Source organism: Heterodontus francisci, chromosome 18, assembly GCF_036365525.1.
Source record: "Heterodontus francisci isolate sHetFra1 chromosome 18, sHetFra1.hap1, whole genome shotgun sequence".
NCBI lineage: Eukaryota > Metazoa > Chordata > Chondrichthyes > Heterodontiformes > Heterodontidae > Heterodontus > Heterodontus francisci.
Window position 1 is genome coordinate 8,550,361 of NC_090388.1, and position 22,293 is coordinate 8,572,653.

At 44.3% G+C, this 22,293-nt stretch overlaps 1 protein-coding gene across 2 annotated transcripts in view; it reads right to left on the reverse strand.

Annotated features, from left to right (window-relative positions):
- Positions 1-1,124: 1,124 nt before the first annotated feature.
- LOC137379783 (synaptotagmin-10-like) overlaps positions 1,125-22,293 on the reverse strand; it is a 96,980-nt gene continuing 75,811 nt past the window's right edge. Inside the window, exon 7 of one of the 2 annotated variants that reach the window (XM_068051153.1) lies at positions 1,125-1,196. In XM_068051153.1, coding sequence (XP_067907254.1) covers positions 1,125-1,196 — 72 coding nt within the window. Of the gene's footprint in view, positions 1,197-18,378; positions 18,404-22,293 lie in introns of those variants that run through there. The other variant, XM_068051154.1, reaches the window with a different exon arrangement.

Below are 22,293 nucleotides of genomic sequence, written 5' to 3' on the forward strand. Positions count from 1 at the left end.
GGGTTTTATTCTCTGCAATGGACAACATGAGTCTTTTCACAACTGATTCCCAAGAGCGAGCTCTTAATTATGAGAAATGCTAGAAATACTCAGCAGGTCTGGCAATGTCTGTGGAGAGAGAAGCAGAGTTTCTTCTAAAAGATTAAGAATCTTTTACATTTCTAATATTTGTCAGTTCTGAAGAAGGGTCACTGACCTGAAGCGTTAACTCTGCTTCTCTCTCCATGATGCAGCCAGACCTGCTGAGTATTTCCAGTATTTCTTGTTTTAATTTCAGATTTCCAGCATCTGCAGTATTTTGCTTTTATCTCATAATTATGAGGACAGGTTGGACAGACTAGGCTTGTCTTCCTTCAGGAATAGAAGATTAAGGGGTGATCTAATTGAGCTGTTTAAGATAATTAAAGTAGATGTAGAGAAACTAATTCCTCTGGTGGGGAATCCAGAATAAGGGAGCATAACTTAGAGCCAGGTCATTCAGGGGTGATGTCAGGAAACACCTATTCACACAAGAGCGGTGGAAATCTGGAACCCTCGCCCCCAAGAAGTTGAGGCTGGGGTTCAATTGAAAATTTCCAAACTGAGATTGATAGATTTTTACAGGAGCAAAATACTGCAGATGCTGGAAATCTGAAATAAAAACAGTAAATGCTGGAAATACTCAGCAAGTCTGGCAGCATCTGTGGAGACAGAAACAGAGTTAACGCTTCAGGTCGATGACCTTTCATCAGAACCAGTTGATGGATTTTTGGTGGGTAAGAATATTAAGGGTTATGGAAGCAAGGCGGGTAAATGGAGCTAAGGTACAGATCAACCATGATCTAACTGAATGGGGGAGGCAGGCTTAAGGGGCTGAATGGTCTCCTCCTGTTCTCATGTTTCTAATCAAGGGATTTAAAATTCTCAAAAGGAGTCATTTCCATCACTGACACCTTCAGACAACAGCTGCGACTTGCAGCTCTTCACAGGGTGCATGAACCCAACGACCCTGTCCGCTAATTAAACAGTATGATTGGCTTCAGTTTAGCTAACTCACCACTTTACTGCTATATAAATAAGACAGACAATTCCAGATGCTCTTCAGTAGCTATACAGAGGTACTCAGCCTTGGACAAGCAGCACTTCTATGGTGTGGGCGGCAGTTTGGGAGATGGGCAGGATCCTTGACTTTCAAAACTGGTCGCTCGTCCTGGTGCCTGGAACAGAAACATTTCAGAGCTCAATTACTCCAAAAGTCAACACTGCAACACTTTACAGCCAATGAAGTACTTTCAAAGTATTGCTGGAAAAAAAGAGACATGCTGTTGAAGCATTTCCTCCTGCACTCATCAGGACAGGCGCAAGCATGCCAAATTTCAAAGAGAGCAACAATTTATATTTCATGAGTAAAGGGTGCTGATTGGTTGGCAAGTTGACTTTGGTTAGTTGGCAAGTTGACTCTGATTGGTTGAGGTGTTGCTATGGGGAATGTACAGGAAACTATTGTGCACATGCTTTTGTTTAATTCAAAATTTTGGAAGTATAAATTGCTGCTCCCTTTGAATTTTGGCATGCTTGTCCCCATGAGTGGAAGATGAAAAGCTTTGACGGTATGTCTCATTATAAGCAATACTCAAGTTCTGTACTACCAAGTGACTACTTTCAAAGTGTAGTCACTGTTTGTAATATAGGGAAACGGGGCAGCCAATTTACACACAGCAAGATCCCACAATCAGCAACATTCGAATGACCATATTATCGGTTTCTTTAAGACAAAACTTGCATTTATATAGTGTTTTTGTCATACTCAAGCAAAGAGGAATTATGAACTACATAATGAATTTATAAAATTCATTTGGGGCGGCACAGTGGCGCAGTGGTTAGCACCGCAGCCTCACAGCTCCAGCGACCCGGGTTCAATTCTGGGTACTGCCTGTGCGGAGTTTGCAAGTTCTCCCTGTGATCGCGTGGTTTCCTCCGGGTGCTCCGGTTTCCTCCCACAGCCAAAGACTTTCAGGTTGATAGGTAAATTGCCCCTAGTGTAGGTAGGTGGTAGGAAAATGGTGGGGATGTGGTAGGGAATATTGGATTAATGTAGGATTAGTATAAATGGGTGGTTGTTGGTCGGCACAGACTCGGTGGGCCGAAGGGCCTGTTTCTGTGCTGTATCTCGAAACAAAAATCCAAAACGGGTACTTTTCCTAAAAAAAACAATATGGAGTCAAGAGGTCAGGTGACCTTATCCTGTACTTCCAATACACATTGAAATGTCAATTCATTGAGGTGGGGGCGTAAGGGGATAAAACTGAGACCTTTGCTGAGTACAGAACGCTCCATCCCCCACCAGGATGGTTTGAGGGCTCTCCGCTTCTTCCTGGAACAGAGGCCCAACCAGTCCCCATCCACCACCACCCTCCTCCGCCTGGCTGAACTTGTTCTCACATTGAACAACTTCTCCTTCAACTCCACGCACTTCCTTCAAGTGAAAGGTGTCGCTATGGGTACCCGCATGGGTCCTAGTTATGCCTGTCTTTTTGTGGGATATGTCGAGCATTCTTTGTTCCAGTCCTACTCAGGACCCCTCCCCCAACTCTTTTTCTGGTACATTGATGACTGTATCGGTGCCGTTTCCTGCTCCCGCCCCGAACTAGAAAACTTTATCAACTTTGCTTCCAATTTCCACCCTTCTCTCACCTTTACATGGTCCATCTCTGACACTTCCCTTCCCTTCCTTGACTTCTCTGTCTCCATCTCTGGGGATAGGTTGTCTACCAATATCCATTATAAGCCCACTGACTCCCACAGCTACCTCGACTACACTTCTTCACACCCTATCTCCTGTAAGGACTCCATTCCATTCTCCCAGTTTCTCCGTCTCCGACGCATCTGCTCTGATGATGCTACCTTCCATGACGGTGCTTCTGATATGACCTCCTTTTTCCTCAACCGAGGATTTCCCCCCACTGTGGTTGCCAGGGCCCTCAACCGTGTCCAACCCATTCCCCGCACCTCTACCCTCACCCCTTCCCCTCCCTCCCAGAACCGTGACAGGGTTCCCCTTGTCCTCAATTTTCATCCAACCAGCCTCCATATCCAAAGGATCATCCTCCGCCATTTTCGCCACCTCCAGCGTGATGCCACTACCAGTCGCATCTTCCCCTCCCTTCCCCTGTCAGCATTCCGAAGGGATCATTCCCTCCGTGACACCCTGGTCCACTACTCCATTACCCCCATCACCTCGTCCCCGTCCCATGGCACCTTCCCCTGCAATCGCAAGAGGTGTAATACCTGCCCATTTACCTCCTCACTCCTCACTATCCCAGGCCCCAAACACTCCTTTCAGGTGAAGCAGCGATTTACTTGTACTTCTTTCAATGTAGTATACTGTATTCGCTGCTCACAGTGTGGTCTCCTCTACATTGGGGAGACCAAGCGCAGACTGGGTGACCGCTTTGCGGAACATCTCCGCTCAGTCCGCAAGCAGGACCCTGAGCTTCCGGTTGCTTGCCATTTCAACACTCCTCCCTGCTCTCATGCTCACATCTCTGTCCTGGGATTGCTGCAGTGTTCCAGTGAACATCAACGCAAGCTCGAGGAACAGCATCTCATCTACCGATTAGGCACACTACAGCCTGCCGGACTGAACATTGAGTTCAATAATTTCAGAGCATGACAGCCCCCCATTTTACTTTCATTTTTAGTTATTTTTTTCTTCCTTTTTTTTACATTCCTTTTTACATTTTTTACAATCTTTTTTTGCATTTATTTCATTTCATCTTAGTTTGTTCAGTTTGCTTACCCACTGTTTTTTTCAGGTTGTTTTTCTTCAGGTTTGCACTTGCTGCTGTTCAATATTCAGTGTATTCACACCTAATCTGTACTAATGCTTTGTCTTTCAACACACCATTAACATATTGTTTGCCTTTGCTCCGTGACGTTTTGGTCAGCTATGTGGCCTGGTCCAATCTGCACCTTCTCCTTTGTTATCTCTTGCCCCACCCCCACCTTACTTGTTTATAATCTGTGACTTTTCTAATATTTGTCAGTTCCGAAGAAGGGTCACTGACCCGAAACGTTAACTCTGCTTCTCTTTCCACAGATGCTGCCAGACCTGCTGAGTGATTCCAGCATTTTTTGTTTTTGTTTCTGATAAACATGCTGTCTTTGCTCAGTCGAAAGGTGAAAAAGGGAAACCATCCTTGTCATTTCTCAACTGTCCCTAACACTTTTCAGATCCACTGGATGTTGCAAAGCACTTTACAGCCAATGAAGTACTTTGAAAGTGTAATCACTGTTGTAATGCAGGAAATGCAGCAGGCAATTTGCACACAGCAAGCTCCCACAAACAGCAATGTGATAATAACCAGATCATCTATTTTTGTGATGTTGACGAGGGGGATAAATATTGGCAAGGACGCCCGGGAGAACTCCCCAGCTCTTTTCCAAAATCATGCCATGGGTTCTTTGACTTCTACCTGCAAGGGCAGATGGAGCTTTGGTTAACACCTCATCTGAAAGATGGCACCTCTGTCAATGCAGCACTCCCTCTGTACTGCACTGGAATGTCAGCCTTGATTTTTGCCCTGAAGCTCTAAAGTGGGACTTGAACCCAGAACTAATAACACACAGAGGTGAGAATGCTACCCATTGAGCCACCGCTGACAGGGATACTGGTTGAGGGATAAATATTGGCAGTGACACCGTCGAGAACTCCACTGCTCTTCTTCAAAATAACGTCATGGGATCTTTCATGTCTAGCTGAGCGGCAGATGGGGCCCCGATTTATCTCAACTAAAAAACTGCATTAGAAATAGCAGTCTGGATTTTTTTTTAACTTATTAATTTCATGGGATGTGGGCCTCACTGGCCAGGCCAGCATTTGTTGCCCATCCCTAATTGCCCTCGAGAAGGTGGTGGTGAGCTGCCTTCTTGAACTGCTGCAGTCCATCTGGTGCCGGTACACCCACTGTGCAGTTCGGGAGGGAGTTCCTGGATTTTGACCCAGCGACAGTGAAGGAACGATGATATAGTTCCAAGTCAGGATGGTGTGTGGCTTGGTGGGGAACTTGCAGGTGGTGATGTTCCCATGCATCTGCTGCCCTTGTCCTTCTAGGTGGAAGAGGTTGCGGGTTTGGACGGGGCTGTCGAAGGAGCCTTGGCAAGTTGCTGCAGTGCACCTTGTAGATGATATACAATGCAGTCACAGTGCACTGATGGTGAATGAAGTGACTGTTTCAGGTGGTGGATGGGGTGCCAATCAAGTGGGCTGCTTTGTCCTGGATGGTGTCGAGCTTCTCGAGTGTTGTTGGAGCTACACCCATTCAGGTAAATGCAGAGTATTGCATCACACTCCTGACTTGTGTCTTGTAGATCAATATAGTGTTTGAAAAGGAGAAAAACTAAACTTTGATTCCATAATTAGGTAAGGTTGACTTCAATGGGATGAGTGGGCAGCACAGTGGTGCAGTGGCTAGTACCACAGCTCCAGCGACCCGAGTTCAGTTCTGGGTACGGCCTGTGCAGAGTTTGCAAGTTCTCCCTGTGACCGCGTGGGTTTCCTCCGGGTGCTCTGGCTTCCTCCCACGTGCCAAAGACTTGTAGGTTGATAGGTAAATTGGCCATTGTAAAAATTGCCCCTAGTGTAGGTAGGAGAATTGAGGGAAGGTGGGGATGTGAGAGGGAAAATGGGATTAATGTAGGATTATTATAAATGGATAGCTGATGGTCGGCACAGACTCGTTGGGCTGAAGGGTCTGTTTTGGTGCTGTATCTCTCTACGAGACAGAAACTGTCCACAGTAAACTGGGCAAATCTGTTAATGTGTAAAACAGAAGATCAGTGAGAGGTGTTCAAAAAGGAATTTAATGTGCTATAGAATCAGCTTTTACCCTTAAGGGGAAAGAGCTTTACTTGCCAAAAAAAAAATAGACACAGATGAGTAAAGCAGTAAGAAGCAACATAAAACTAAGAAAAAGCATACAAAAACACAAAAAAAAGCACAAATCCTGGTGACCTGGAACGATACAAAGAACAGTAAAGAGTGACAAAACAGATAGTAAGAGATACAAAAAAGAATATGAAAAGAAACTTGGGATATCAAAATCAACATACAAATTTTTTACTACATTAGGGAAAAGAGGGTGTTCAGGAGCAATGTGTCACATTGAAAACTGATAAGTAATGTTATCAATTAAAATAAGGATATGGCAGACATGCTGAATAATTATTTTGTGTCAGTATTTACAGTAGAGGAAGATATGTCACGTTAACTCTTGTTTCACTCTCCACAGATGCTGCCAGGCCTGCAGATTAATCTATCTAACTCAGCCTTAAAAATGTTCAATGACCCAGCCTCTACTGCTGTACGGGGAAGAGAATTCCACAAACTAATGACCCTCAGAGAAAAAAATTCTCATCTCCGTCTTAAATGGGAGACCCTTTATTTTTAAACTGTCATCTGGTTCTCGTCTCTCTCATAAGGGGAAACATCCTCTTAGCATCCATTCTGCTAAGTCCCCTCATGATTTTATATGTTTCAATAAGATCACCTCTCATTCTTCTAAACTTCAATGAATACAGGCCCAACCTGTACAAACTTTCCGCATAAGATAACCCCTTCATTCCAGGAATCAGCCGAGTGAACCTTCTCTGAACTACTTCTGATGCAATTATATCCTTTAAGTAAGGAGACCAAAACTGCGCACAGTACTCCAGATGTGGTCTCACCAATGTCCTGTACAACTGTAGAAAAACTTCCTTACTTTTATATTCCATTCCTCTTGCAATAAATGACAACATTCCATTTGCCTTCCTAATCTCTTGCTGTACCTGCATACTAACTTTGTGTGATTCTTGTACCAGGACACCCAGATCCCTCTGTACCGCAGAGTTCTGCAATAATATACTGCTTTTCTATTCTTCTTACCAAAGTGAACAAGTTCATATTTTCTCACATTATACTCCATCTGCCAAATTTCTGCCCACTCACTTAATCTATCTATATCCCTTTGCAGACTCCTTCGGACTTTCTTACAACTTACTCTCCCTCCTACCTTTATGCCATCAGCAAATTTAGCTACCGTACATTCTGTCCAAGTCGTTGATATAGTTTGCAAATAGTTGAGGCCCCAGCACTGATCCCTGTGGCACTCCACTAGTTACAGCTTGCTAACGTGAAAATGACCCATTTATCCATTCTCTCTGCTTCCTGTTAGCTAACCAGTCCTTTACCCCTTATATCTTATTTCATGTAGTAATGGCCTCAGTGTCATCCCCTTAAGCCTCCATCTTAATGAATTTGAGCTTGACGATGTCATGATAACTTGAGTGTCATGTGGACTTGCATATTAGATACAATATGGTCCTCACATATTAAATACATTACGATGAATTCAGTACTAGTTAGGAGGTCATCTGACCCAGGGGTTAAAGGTCAGATTGCACATGTTGAAGGATTGTATCTGGAAAGTGAAGATGGCTGAGTATAGTCTGTGAAGCAAGTTAAATCTCAGTCTGGCCAAGTGTCATTACTGGAGGATCCAACAGTGACGACGAGGTCTAAAATATTGGAGTAGGTTACTGAACCATCACAGTCAGATATGACTTTTGGTGGATTGGAATCTGCTGGGATTAGAGGTGTAAATCCATTTGATCCCAACAGTGAGTGCACGATAGGTCGCACGCTGGAAGAGTTTGAAGCTTACACGGACGACAGGGGCCTTTTCTCAATGGGATGACATGGACGCAGCGAGCACAATGGAGGGCTTTGCTGCCCTACAACGCTGGGGCATCAGTGAGAAAGACATCCAAAACGCTGACTGGCAAAGGAGAACGGGATGATTATGACAAGGCCGTGGATGCATTAAACGATCATTAAGTGGTGAAGATGAATACAACATTAGGTGGGATCAGATTGGGCGGCTAGTTTTTCAGCCAGTGCAGACACGATGGGCTGAATGGCCTCCTTCTGTGCCGTAACTTGGTTCTATTTCAGCTGCATGTTTATCAGCAGATGACACAGACAGATGAGGAAACTGTTGCGCAGATTGTCACTAGATTTTGCCAAGCGTCTAAGGGACATAATTATGGAAATGATTTGGATAATCAGCTCAGGGATCAAGTTGTCCAAAGTTGCTGGTTGAACTACTCAAAGTGACCTTCCCTCCACAGCTTCCAACCTTATAGTCCCCCAATCCCGAACAGCCCACCTCTACCTCCTTCCCAGGATCCACAAACAGGACTGCACTTGTAGACTCATCGTTTCAGCCTGTTCCTGCCCCACTGAACTGATTTCTTCTTATCTCAACTCTATTTGTTTTCCCCTTGTCCAGTCTCTCCCCACCTACATACATGACTCTTCTGATGCCCTCCATCACTTTAACAGTTTCTTGGCCCTAAACATCACCTTTTCACTATGGATATCCAATCTCTCTACACATCCATCCCCCAGCAGGACGGCCTGAGGGCTCTCTGCTTCTTCCTTGAACAGAGGTCCAACTAGTCCCCATCCACCACCACCCTCCTTTGCCTGGCTGAACTTGTTCTCACATTGAACAACTTCTCCTTCAACTCCACTCACTTCTTCGAAATAAAAGGTGTTGCCATGGATACCGTATGGATCCTAGTAATGCCTGTCATTTTATAGAATATATGAAACATTCCTTGTTCCAGTCCTACTCAGGCCCCCTCCCTCACCTCTATTCGTATCCAAGAGAGAGATTTATATAATCTGGACATTTTAATTGTTTTCAATGTTTAGTTGCAAATAAAAAAAAACTTCACACCCAGCAGGCACAGAGAACAATCAGTGCCAGAGAACATCCAGTACAGTCGTTTCCTATAATTAGAATTTACAGCTGATACTGGTGCTTAAAGGGTTAAATTATCAGGACAGTTGCGAGAAGTATAACAGGTAAGGCAGATGAACTTAGAGCTTGGATTAGTACCTGGAAATATGATGTTGTTGCAATTACAGAGACTTGGTTGAGGGAAGGGCAGGATTGGCAGCTAAATGTTCCAGGCTTTAGAAGCTTCAGGCGGGATAGAGGGGGATGTAAAAGGGGTGGGGGAGTTGCATTACTGGTTAAGGAGACTATCACAGCTGTACTGTGGGAGGACACCTCAGAGAGGTCATGCAGCGAGGCAATATGGGTGGAGCTCAGAAATAGGAAGGGTGCAGTCACGATGTTGGGGGTTTACTACAGGCCTCCCAACAGCCAGCAGGAGGTAGAGGAACAGATATGTAGACAGATTTTGGAAAGATGTAAAGGTAACAGGGTTGTGGTGGTGGGTGATTTTAACTTCCCCTATATTGACTGGGACTCACTTAGTGCTAGGGGCTTGGATGGGGCAGAATTTGTGAGGAGCATCCAGGAGGGCTTCTTGAAGCAGTATGTAGATAGTCCAACTAGGGATGGGGCCATTCTGGACCTGGTATTGGGGAATGAGCCCGGCCCGGTGATCGAAGTTTCAGTGGGGGAGTATTTCGGGAACAGTGACCATAATTCCATAAGTTTTAAGGTACTTGTGGATAAGGATAAGAGTAGTCCTCGGGTGAAGATGCTAAATTGGGGGAAGGCTAATTATAACAATATTAGGCAGGAACTGAAGAATTTAGATTGGGGGCGGCTGTTTGAGGGTAAATCAACATCTGACATGTGGGAGTCTTTCAAACGTCAGCTGATTAGAATCCAGGACCAACATGTTCCTGTGAGGAAGAAAGACAAGTTTGGCAAGTTTCGGGAAGCTTGGATAACACGGGATATTGTGAGCCTAGTCAAAAAGAAAAAGGAAGCATTTGTAAGGGCTGGAAGGCTAGGAACAGATGAAGCACTTGAGGAATATAAAGGCAGTAGGAAGGAACTTAAGTAAGGAGTTAGGAGGGCTAAAAGGGGTCATGAAAAGTCACTGGCAAACAGGATTAAGGAAAATCCCAAGGCTTTTTATACATATATAAAGAGCAAGAGGGTAACCAGGGAAAGGGTTGGCCCACTCAAGAACAGAGATGGGAATCTATGCGTGGAGCCAGAGGAAATGGGTGAGGTGCTAAATGAGTACTTTGCATCAGTATTCACCAAGGAGAAGGACTTGGTGGATGATGGGCCTAGGGAAGGGAGTGCAGATAGTCTCAGTCATCTCATTATCAAAAAGGAGGAGGTGTTTGGAGTCTTGCAAAGCTTTAAGGTAGATAAGTCCCCAGGGCCTGATGGGATTTACCCTAGAATACTGAGGGAGGCAAGGGAAGAAATTGCTGGGGCCTTGACAGAAATCTTTGCATCCTCATTGGCTACAGGTGAGGTCCCAGAGGACTGGAGAATAGCCAGTGTTGTTCCCTTGTTTAAGAAGGGTAGCAAGGATAATCCAGGAAATTATAGGCCAGTGAACCTTACGTCAGTGGTCGGGAAATTATTAGAGAGGATTCTTCGGGACAGGATTTACTCCCATTTGGAAACAAACAAACTTATTAGCGAGAGACAGCATGGTTTTGTGAAGGGGAGGTCGTGTCTTACTAATTTGATTGAGTTTTTTGAGGAAGTGACAAAGATGATTGATGAGGGAAGGGCGGTGGATGTTGTCTATATGGACTTTAGTAAAGCCTTTGACAAGGTCCCGCATGGCAGACTGGTACAAAAGGTGGAGTCACACGGGATCAGAGGTGAGCTGGCAAGATGGATACAGAACTGGCTCAGTCACAGAAGACAGAGGGTAACAGTGGATGGGTGTTTTTCTGAATGGAGGGATGTGACTAGTGGTGTTCTGCAGGGATCAGTGCTGGGATCTTTGCTCTTTGTAGTATATATAAATGATTTGGAGGAAAATGTAGCTGGTCTTATTAGTAAGTTTGCGGACGACACAAAGGTTGGTGGAGTTGCGGATAATGATGAGGATTGTCAGAGGATACAGCAGGATATAGATCGGTTGGAGACTGGGCAGAGAAATGGCAGATGGAGTTTAATCCGGACAAATGTGAGGTAATGCATTTTAGAAGGTTTAATGCAGGTGGGAGGAATACAGCAAATGGCAGAATCCTTAGGAGTATTGACAGGCAGAGAGATCTGGGCGTACAGGTCCACAGGTCACTGAAAGTGGCAACGCAGGTGGATAAGGTAGCCAAGAAGGCATACAGCATGCTTGCCTTCATCGGCCGGGGCATAGAGTATAAAATTGGCAAGTCATGTTGCAGCTGTACCTTAGATCCTTAGGTAGGCCACACTTAGAATATTGCGTGCAATTCTGGTCGCCACACTACCAGAAGGACGTGGAGGCTTTGGAGAGGGTACAGAGGAGGTTTACCAGGATGTTGCCTGGTCTGGAGGGCATTAGCTATGAGGAGAGGTTGGAAAAACTTGGATTGTTTTCACTGGAACGACGGAGGTGGTGGGGCGACATGATAGAGGTTTACAAAGTTATGAGCGGCATGGACAGAGTGGATAGTCAGAAGCTTTTTCCCAGGGTGGAAGAGTCAGTTACTAGGGGACATAGGTTTAAGGTGCAAGGGGCAAAGTTTAGAGGGGATGTGCGAGGCAAGTTTTTTTACACAGAGGGTGGTGAGTGCCTGGAACTTGCTGCCAGGGGAGGTGGTGGAAGCAGATACGATAGCGACATTTAAGAAACATCTTGACAAATATATGAATAGTAAGGGAATAGAGGGATATGGGCCCCGGAAGTGCAGTTTAGGCAGGCATCAAGATCGGCGCAGGCTTGGAGGGCCGAATAGCCTGTTCCAGTGCTGTACTGTTCTTTGTTCTTTGCATAGACTTAGTTTGTATTCCCTCGAGTTTAGAAAATGAAGGGATGATCACATCAAGATATTTAAAATGATAAAGGAATTTGATAGGGTAGAGAGACAAACTGTTTTTTTCTGGTGAGCATGGCACAGCAAGAGGGCACAATCTTTAAATTAGATCTAGGATGTTCAGGAATGAAATCAGTACTTTTCACACAAAATCTGGAACTCGTAAGAAATTCGGGAAGAGTGACTGCTCGGGGTCAACTGAAGCTTTGAAGACTAAGATCGATAGATGTTTGATGCATAAGCGTATCAAGGGATATGGAGTCAAGATAGGTAAATGAAGTTAAGATACAGATCATCCATAATCTGATTGAATGGTGGAACTGGCTCGAGGGGCCGAATGGCCTCCTCCTGTTCCTGTGTTCCACTGTCACTGCTGGTTCATTCCCTGTACCTTTTTTTAAACTTCCTTTTGTATATACTTTTCCAAGTTCCCCTTTAAATGATGTTACAGACCCTGCCGCTATAGTCCCATGTGATAAAACATGCCAATATGCATCAGAAAAAGAGATTTCAGGCAGTTCAAGGTCACAACAAATCACAGACAATTTCTCTGCTAGTAAATGTAATGGCTTCAGACGAAGTCACACATCTGCTCTGCCCACAGGCTCTGTAACAGGACTAAAGAAAACATAACCCCATTACAACTCCCATAGTTTCCAGTTGACAAATCCCCACACCCAGCCCTTAATACAATCTCTGTGTAACATAGACATTTTATTATTTCAAACAGGAAAAATCCTCTTTCAGTGTCAGCCATGGCTCAGTAGGTAACACTCAGTAGGTAACACTCACCTTTGAGTTACAGGGTCATGGATTCAAGTCTCATTCAAGAGATTTGAGCTCATAATCTAGGCTGACACTCCCAGTGCTGCACTGTTGGAAGTGCCATCTTTCCGATGTAATGCTAAACTAAGGCCCCATCGGCCCTCCCAGGTGGACATAAAAGATCCCAATACATTATTTGAAGAGCAGGGGAGTTCTCCCTGGTGTCCTGGCCAATGTTTATCCCTCAATCAACATCAGTAAAACAGATGATCTGGTCATTATTACATTGCTGATTGTGGAAGCTTGCTGTGCGCAAATTGGCTGCCACGTTCCCTACATTACAGAAGTAACTACACTTGAAAGGTACTTTGATAGCTCTACTCTGCTTTGGGATATCCCAAGGTCATGAAAGGCATTGTATAAAGGCAAAAACTTTCCTTTCTTTCTGTCTCTCATTCACGGTTGCCAGGAAATTCGACTTGTACCCAAAGCAGCCGCAATGTGGGTGGAGCGTTCATTCTGCTCTCTGGTCCATGCTGAGCTGAAATTGGCTTTCGGTCTCATTTCAATATTACTGGCCAGCTGTAAGGGGTCGGATGCTACATCTGCTGATCTGGGAGGGGGGAACACCAGCCATCTCCTAGTCTAATAACTGCATCTTTCCTCCCCTGAAGGACATTAGAGGTTTTTAATGACAATCCAACAGCTGCATCATCACTTTTACTGAGACCAGATTTTTATCTAAAGACTTCCATTAAAAAAAATCTGGAATTCTCAAATTGCTGTGGTTGGAATTGAACGCAATTTCTAAGAGCATAAGAAATAGGAACAGGAGTAGGTCATACGGTCCCTCGAGCCTCTTCTGCCATTCAATAAGATCCAATCCCTATATCCCTTAATTCCCTTAGAGTCCAAAAATCTAATCGATCTCAGTCTTTAATATACTCAACAACTGATCATCCACATCTCAGGGGTAGAGAATTCCAAAGATTCACAACCCTTGGCATGAAGAAAGAAACCAGAAAATAATGAAGGTAAAATGCTCAATTTGGAAGAGCCAATTGCAATGATTTAAGGGCCCGAGCACAGGTAGATTGGAAAAGGCAGTAAGATCAGGCAGTAAATGGAGGGCATTCAGGGAAGGGATAGTTCAGCTCCTTTGAAGGGAAAAGTTAGGAGCATCCAAAGTTAATGCACCTGGATGACGAAGGAAATAAAAGTAAAAATAAAATGGATAAGAAGGCTTATGAAAAATTTTACGAGCAAGATTCAGTTAATAACCAGGAAGAATATGTACAGGAGAGAATTGAAAAAGTTAATATGGTAGGCAAAGAGAGGTTACGAGGTAAGCAGCCAATTTCAGTGGGGTGAAGCTAAATCTGGCCCAGGTTAATTGGAATCAAAGATTGACGGGCAAAACCATAATTGAACAATGGGCTGACTTTAAAGGAGGAGATAGTTTGGGTTCAGTCCCCGAGAGGGAAAGGTAGGGCAAACAAAGTCAGAGCTCCTTGGATGATGAAAGAGATAGAGTAAGATGAAGCAGAAAAAAGGGGTGCGTATCACAGATGTCAAGTGGATAATACAAGTGAGAACCAGGCTGAATATAGAAAGTTCAGAGGGGAATGGGGAAAAGAAATAAGAGCGGCAAAGAGAGAGTATGAGAAGAGACTGGCAGCCAACATAAACGGGAATCCACAAGTCCTTTATAGGCATATCAATAGTAAAAGGGTGGTAAGAGGAAGAGTAGGGCTGATTCGGGACCAAAAAGGGGATTTATACATGGAGACAGAGGGCATGGCTGAGGTACTAAATGAGTCCTTTGCATCTGTCTTTACCAAAGAAGATGATGCTGCCCAAGTCACAGTGAAAGAGGGGGCAGTTGAGATACTGGATGGGCTAAAATTTGATAAAGAAGGAAGTATGAAAGAGGCTGTCTGTACTCAAAGTTGTCCTTTGAAATGGCCGCACAAACCACTCAGTTGTATCAAACCCCTACAGAAAGTATCGTGGGTGCACTTACACAGCATGGATTGCAGCAGTTCAAAAAGGCGGCTCATCAGCACCTTCGCAACAGCAATTAAGAATGGGTAATAAATGCTGGCCTTGCCAGAAATGCTCACATTCCGAGAGTAAATGTAAAAAGTCACCAGGACCAGATCAGATGCAGCTGTGGATACTGAGGGAAGTAAGGTTGGAAATTGTGGAGGCACTGGCCATAATCTTCCTTAGATACAGGGGTGGTGCCAGAGAACTGGAGAACTGCAAATGTTAAACCCTTGATTAAAAAGGGTAAACCCAGCAACTACAGGCCAGTCAGTTTAACCTCGGTTTATAGAAATGGTAATCTGGGACAAAATTAATAGTCACTTAGACAAGGGTGGTTTAATTAAGGAAAGCCAGCATGGATTTGTGAAGTGAAAATTGTGTTTAACTAACTTGCTTGAGTTTTTTGATGAGGCAACAAAGAGGGTTGATGAGGGTCATGCAGCTGATGTGGTCTACATGGACTTCCAAAAAGCATTTGATAAAGTGCCACAAAACAGGCCTGTCAGCTTAGTTGAAGCCCATGGAATAAAAGTGACAATGGCAGCATGGATACAAAGTTGGTTGAGTGACAGGAAACAGGCAGTAGTGGTGAGCCATTGTTTTTCGGACTAGAGAAAGGTATATAGTCAGGTTCCCCTGGGGTTGGTATTAGGACCCCTGCTTTTCTTGATTTATATTAATGGCCGAGACTTGGGTGTGCAGGACACAATTTCAAAATTTTCAGATGACACAGAACTTGGAAGAATTGTGAACTGTGAGTATAGGATAGTGATAGACCTCAAGAGGACACAGAAAGACTGGTGGAATGGGTGGACAAGCGGCAGATAAAATTTAATGCAGAGATGTGTGAAGTCATACATTTTGGTCGGAAAAGTGAAACAAAATAAGGATACAATTCTAAAGCAGGTACAGGAGCAGAGGGACCTGGGGTTTTACGTGCACAAATCATGAAAGTTCGCAGGGTAGGAGGAGAAAGTGGTGAATAAGACATATGGGATCCTGAGATTTATAAATAGAAGCAAAGAAATTATGGTGAACCTTTATATACACTGGTTTGGCCCCAGCTGGAGTATTGTGTTCAATTCTGGGCACGACACGTCAGGAAGAATGTGAAGGCCTTAGAAAGGGTGCAGAAAAGAATTACTAGAATGGTTCTGGGGATGAGAGACTTCAGTTACAGGGATAGATTAGCAAAGCCGGGGCTGTTCCCCTTGGAGAAGAGAAGGTTGAGAGGAGATTTGATCGAGGTGTTCAAAATCACGAGTGGTCTGGACAGAGTAGAAATGGAGAAACTGTTTCCATTGGTGGAAGAGTTGAGAACCAGAGAACACCCATTTAGGTGATTGGTAAAAGAATCAGAGGTGACATGAAGAAAAACTTCTTTACTGCAGTGAGTGGTTCGGATCTGGAATGCACTGCCTGAGAGTGTGGTGGAGGCAGGTTCAATCATAGCTTTCAAAAGGGAATCGGATAATTATCTGAAGAGAAAAAAATTGCATGGCTACAGGAAAAAGGCAGGGAGTGGGGCTCGCTAAGTTACTCTTACAGGGTCAACATGGATATGATGGGCTGAATGACCTCCTTCTGTGCTGGAACCATTCTATGATTCCAAGATTAAATTGAAGCGTAAAACATTTTATAAACATATAAGGTGTAAGTGGTTAGCTAGGGAAAATATGTGGCCTATTAAAGGATCCTTTAATGTAGAGAGGACATGGCTAAAGTATTAAATGATTACTCTACACCTGTCCGCACAAAGGAGGAGAGGGAAGTTATAAACAGAGCAGTAATAGATAGAGTAGGTGTATTAAAAAGGTTAGCATTACTGAAAGTTGGTAAGTCATCTGGTACAGATGGAATGCATCCCAGGTTGCTGAAAGAAGCAAAGGTAGAAAAAGCAGTGGTATTGGTCACAATAATTCAATCCTCATTGGATACTGGAGCAGTGCTGGAGCACTGGAGGGTTGCTAATGTTCTACCACTATTCAAAAAGTGGAGAGGGATAAAGCAGGAAACTACAGGCCAGTCAGCTTAACATCGGTGGTGGGGAAGCTATTGCAAACCATTATCAAGGACAAAATAAACTTTTATTTAGAAAGGCATGGGTTAATAATGAAGAGCCAGTATGGATTTGTCAAAGGCAAATTGTGTCTGACGTACTTGATTGAAATCTTTGATGAGGCAATAGAGAAGGTTGATCAAGTTCAGTGCAGTAGATGTATATATGGACTTTCGGAAGGCTTTTGACAAAGTGCCACACAAGAGGCTTATTAAGAAGAGGGAAGCTCATGGAATTAAAGGGTAAGTAGAGCTTTGGATATGGAATTGGCTCAGTGACAGGAAGCAAAAGGTGGTGGTGGATGAATGGCTTTCAGACTGGGAGCTGATTTGCAGTGATGTTCCCCAATGATCAGCTTTGGGTCCATTACTCTTTATGATTTTCATAACTGACCTAGGAATCAGGTGTAGGGTGCAGCATTATAAAGTTTGCAGATGATACAAAACTTGGCAAAGTTGATGAGGAGAGTTACAGGCTTCAGGATGACATGACAGGATAGTGAAATGGGCAGAAGCATGGCAGATGGAGTTCAGTGCAGAGAAGTGTGAAGTGATCTCAGTCTTCTATCTCAGTAATCTCATTATCAAAAAGGAGGTGGTGTTGGGTATCTTGCAAAGCATTAAGGTAGATAAGTCCCCAGGGCTTGATGGGATCTACCCCAGAATACTAAGGGAGGCAAGGGAAGAAATTGCTGGGGCCTTGACAGAAATCTTTGCATCCTCATTGGCTACAGGTGAGGTCCCAGAGGACTGGAGAATAGCCAATGTTGTTCCTTTGTTTAAGAAGGGTAGCAAGGATAATCCAGGAAATTATAGGCCGGTGAGCCTTGCATCAGTGGTAGGGAAATTATTAGAGAGGATTCTTCGGGACAGGATTTACTCCCATTTGGAAACAAACAAACTTATTAGCGAGAGGCAGCATGGTTTTGTGAAGGGGAGGTCGTGTCTCACTAATTTGATTGAGTTTTTTGAGGAAGTGACGAAGATGATTGATGAAGGAAGGGCAATGGATGTTATCTACATGGACTTCAGTAAAGCCTTTGACAAGGTCCCACATGGCAGACTGGTACAAAAAGGTGGAGTTACACGGGATCAGAGGTGAGCTGGCAAGATGGATACAGAACTGGGTCAGTCATAGAAGACAGAGGGTAGCAGTGGAAGGGTGCTTTTCTGAATGGAGGGATGTGACAAGTGGTGTTCCGCAGGGATCAGTGCTGGGACCATTGCTCTTTGTAGTATATATAAATGATTTGGAGGAAAATGTAGCTGGTCTGATTAGTATGTTTGCGGAGGACACAAAGGTTGGTGGAGTTGCGGATAGTGATGAAGATTGTCAGAGGATACAGCAGGATATAGATCGGTTGAAGACTTGGGCGTAGAAATGGCAGACGGAGTTTAATCCGGACAAATGTGAGGTAATGCATTTTGGAAGGTCTAATGCAGGTGGGAAGTATACAGCAAATGGCAGAACCCTGAGGAGTATTGACAGGCAGAGAGATCTGGGCGTACAGGTCCACAGGTCACTGAAAGTGGCAACGCAGATGGATAAGTAGTCAAGAAAGCATACGGCATGCTTGCCTTCATCGGTCGGGGCACAGAGTATAAAAATTGGCAAGTTATGTTGCAGCTGTACCTTAGAACCTTAGTTAGGCCACACTTAGAATATTGCATGCAATTCTGGCCGCCACACTACCAGAAGGACGTGGAGGCTTTGGAGAGGGTACAGAGGAGGTTTACCAGGATGTTGCCTGGTCTGGAGGGCATTAGCTATGAGGAGAGGTTGGAAAAACTCGGATTGTTTTCACTGGAACGACGGAGGTGGTGGGGCGACATGATAGAGGTTTACAAAGTTATGAGCGGCATGGACAGAGTGGATAGTCAGAAGCTTTTTCCCAGGGTGGAAGAGTCAGTTACTAGGGGACATAGGTTTAAGGTGCGAGGGGCAAAGTTTAGAGGGGATGTGAGAGGCAAGTTCTTTACACAGAGGGTGGTGAGTGCCTGGAACTTGCTGCCGGGGGAGGTGGTGGAAGCAGGTACGATAATGACGTTTAAGAGGCATCTTGACAAATACATGAATAGGATGGGAATAGAGGGATACGGTCCCCGGAAGTGCAGAAGGTTTTAGTTTAGACAGGCATCAAGATCGGTGCAGGCTTGGAGGGCCGAATGGCCTGTTCCTGTGCTGTACTGTTCTTTGTTCTTTGATGCACTTTGGGAGGACTAATGTGGAAAGGCAGCATACTATAAATGGCATGATTTTGAAAAGTGATGAGCAGAGACATATACACAGACATGCAACTCTCGTGAATTAATGGTAAGAATTGCGATTTCGCAGCCCAATTCATCCTCACATGCATCTCGCAAGAGAACTCTGAAAACTCAAGATTTTTAACAATCCTTCCACACAGGCGCACCCAATTTGAGACTGCACATGTACACTCAATCGATCACATGTGCGCATGTAACTAGACACCGGAGATTCAACTACAGAGGAAGTTGGAAATGGGGTCCACTGAAGTACAGAGAAGCCTGAAGAGTCTGGAGCCTGGGGAGTGAAGTTGCTGTGTTTGTGCTGGTCTCTGAAATCGCATGCTACTTGGATCTTGGCACCTTTGGCTATGCTTTGCTTTGTAATTAACCCCAATAGTAATTTATAGTATTGTAGACTGCTCCTTCAATCGTTTAAGCTCAATAATACAGTACAGTTGCCAGAAATCAATCTTTGTGCTTAAATTGTGGATTGATTGCTGCTTTAATCACAATAGTATTTTGTGAGCTCATGGTTGTGGCATTTTAACTTCAATATTAATCTGTGATAGCTACTAATACAGTTAGTGATTTGCAAATTTTAGTGCTACATGAGTCAATTGTGGATTGATTGCTTAGTGATTTGTGGTTTCTTAATAGTTGCACTACTGTGATTCAGACTCCAGGCAAGGCTGACAGGCAGCTTCAGCCTCCAGGCTCGCAAAGCAACATGCGTCAGTAGGCCTCACTTCCAGCTTTCTCTACAATCAACCCACCAAACTCTAGGCACATGCGCGTGTGCGGCCGAAATGGGTGCACAGGTGCAGAAGGACTGATTTGCCTTGCAAGTAATTATTCGACCCAATTTTAGGAAAATTATGGCTTCTGTCGAGTCAGAATGCACAACTAATCTCAGGTAGGAGTTTTGTTTTTAAGTTCTTTGCAAAGCATTTTCAAATGTAGCAACACAGTTTTTGTAAAGAGCTCTGGCCTGTTAATAAGATTAAGGAGATGAAATAAGCCACTAATTATAAACCAACTGTCAATGTATATTGGTTCATGTTTTCAAAAAGTAGCAACTCCTGATTTTTATACCAAAACTCCTGATTTTTTTTTAAGTTTGCCTCTTTATTTATAAGACAATGGGATGGGAAGGAAACTGCAGGGGATGGGAACAATCGAAATGTGGAGCTTATTCAAGGAGCAGCTACTGCGTGTCCTTGATAAGTATGTACCTGTGAGGCAGGGAGGAAGTTGTCGAGCGAGGGAGCCGTGGTTTACTAAAGAGGTTGAAGCGCTTGTCAAGAGGAAGAAGGAGGCTTATGTTAGGATGAGACGTGAAGGCTCAGTTAGGGCGCTTGAGAGTTACAAGCTAGCCAGGAAGGATCTAAAGGGAGAGCTAAGAAGAGCAAGGAGAGGACACGAGAAGTCATTGGCGGATAGGATCAGGGAAAACCCTAAGGCTTTCTATAGGTATATCAGGAATAAAAGAATGACTAGAGTTAGATTAGGGCCAATCAAGGATAGTAGTGGGAAGTTGTGTGTGGAATCAGAGGAGGTAGGGGAAGTGTTAAATGAATATTTTGCGTCAGTATTTACAGTAGAGAAAGAAAATGTTGTCGAGGAGAATACTGAGATTCAGGCTACTAGGCTAGATGGGATTGAGGTTCACAAGGAGGAGGTGTTATCAATTTTGGAAAGTGTGAAAATAGATAAGTCCCCTGGGCCAGATGGGATATATCCTAGGATTCTCTGGGAAGCTAGGGAGGAGATTGCAGAGCCTTTGTCCTTGATCTTTATGTCGTCATTGTCGACAGGAATAGTGCCGGAAGACTGGAGGATAGCAAATGTTGTCCCCTTGTTCAAGAAGGGGAGTAGAGACAGCCCTGGTAATTATAGACCTGTGAGCCTTACTTCGGTTGTGGGTAAAATGTTGGAAAAGGTTATAAGAGACAGGATTTATAATCATCTTGAAAAGAATAAGTTCATTAGCGATAGTCAGCACGGTTTTGTGAAAGGTAGGTCGTGCCTCACAAACCTTATTGAGTTTTTCGAGAAGGTGACCAAACAGGTGGATGAGGGTAAAGCAGTGGATGTGGTATATATGGATTTCAGTAAGGCGTTTGATAAGGTTCCCCACGGTAGGCTATTGCAGAAAATACGGAAGTATGGGGTTGAAGGTGATTTCGAGCTTTGGATCAGAAATTGGCTAGCTGAAAGAAGACAGAGGGTGGTGGTTGATGGCAAATGTTCATCCTGGAGTTTAGTTACTAGTGGTGTACCGCAAGGATCTGTTTTGGGGCCACTGCTGTTTGTCATTTTTATAAATGACCTGGAAGAGGGTGTAGAAGGGTGGGTTAGTAAATTTGCGGATGACACTAAGGTCGGTGGAGTTGTGGATAGTGCCGAAGGATGTTGTAGGGTACAGAGGGACATAGATAGGCTGCAGAGCTGGGCTGAGAGATGGCAAATAGAGTTTAATGCGGAAAAGTGCGAGGTGATTCACTTTGGAAGGAGTAATAGGAATGCAGAGTACTGGGCTAATGGGAAGATTCTTGGTAGTGCAGATGAACAGAGAGATCTTGGTGTCCAGGTGCATAAATCCCTGAAGGTTGCTACCCAGGTTAATAGGGCTGTTAAGAAGGCATATGGTGTGTTAGCTTTTATTAGTAGGGGGATCGAGTTTCGGAGCCACGAGGTCATGCTGCAGCTGTACAAAACTCTGGTGAGACCGCACCTGGAGTATTGCGTGCAGTTCTGGTCACCGCATTATAGGAAGGATGTGGAAGCTATGGAAAGGGTGCAGAGGAGATTTACTAGGATGTTGCCTGGTATGGAGGGAAGGTCTTACGAGGAAAGGCTGAGGGACTTGAGGTTGTTTTCGTTGGAGAGAAGGAGGAGGAGAGGTGACTTAATAGAGACATATAAGATAATCAGAGGGTTAGATAGGGTGGATAGTGAGAGTCTCTTTCCTCGGATGGTGATGGCAAACACGAGGGGACATAGCTTTAAGTTGCGGGGTGATAGATATAGGACAGATGTCAGAGGTAGTTTCGTTACTCAGAGAGTAGTAGGGGCGTGGAACGCCCTGCCTGCAGCAGTAGTAGACTCGCCAACTTTAAGGGCATTTAAGTGATCATTGGATAGACATATGGATGAAAATGGAATAGTGTAGGTCAGATGGTTTCACAGGTCGGCGCAACATCGAGGGCCGAAGGGCCTGTACTGCGCTGTAATGTTCTAATGTTCTAATGTAACATGTCTGTACACACACATCCTTAAAGGTGAAACGGCAAATTGATTAGGAGATTAAAAAAACATATAGAACATAGAACAGTACAGCACAGTACAGGCCCTTCGGCCCACGATGTTGTGCCGAACCTTTAACCTACTCTAAGATC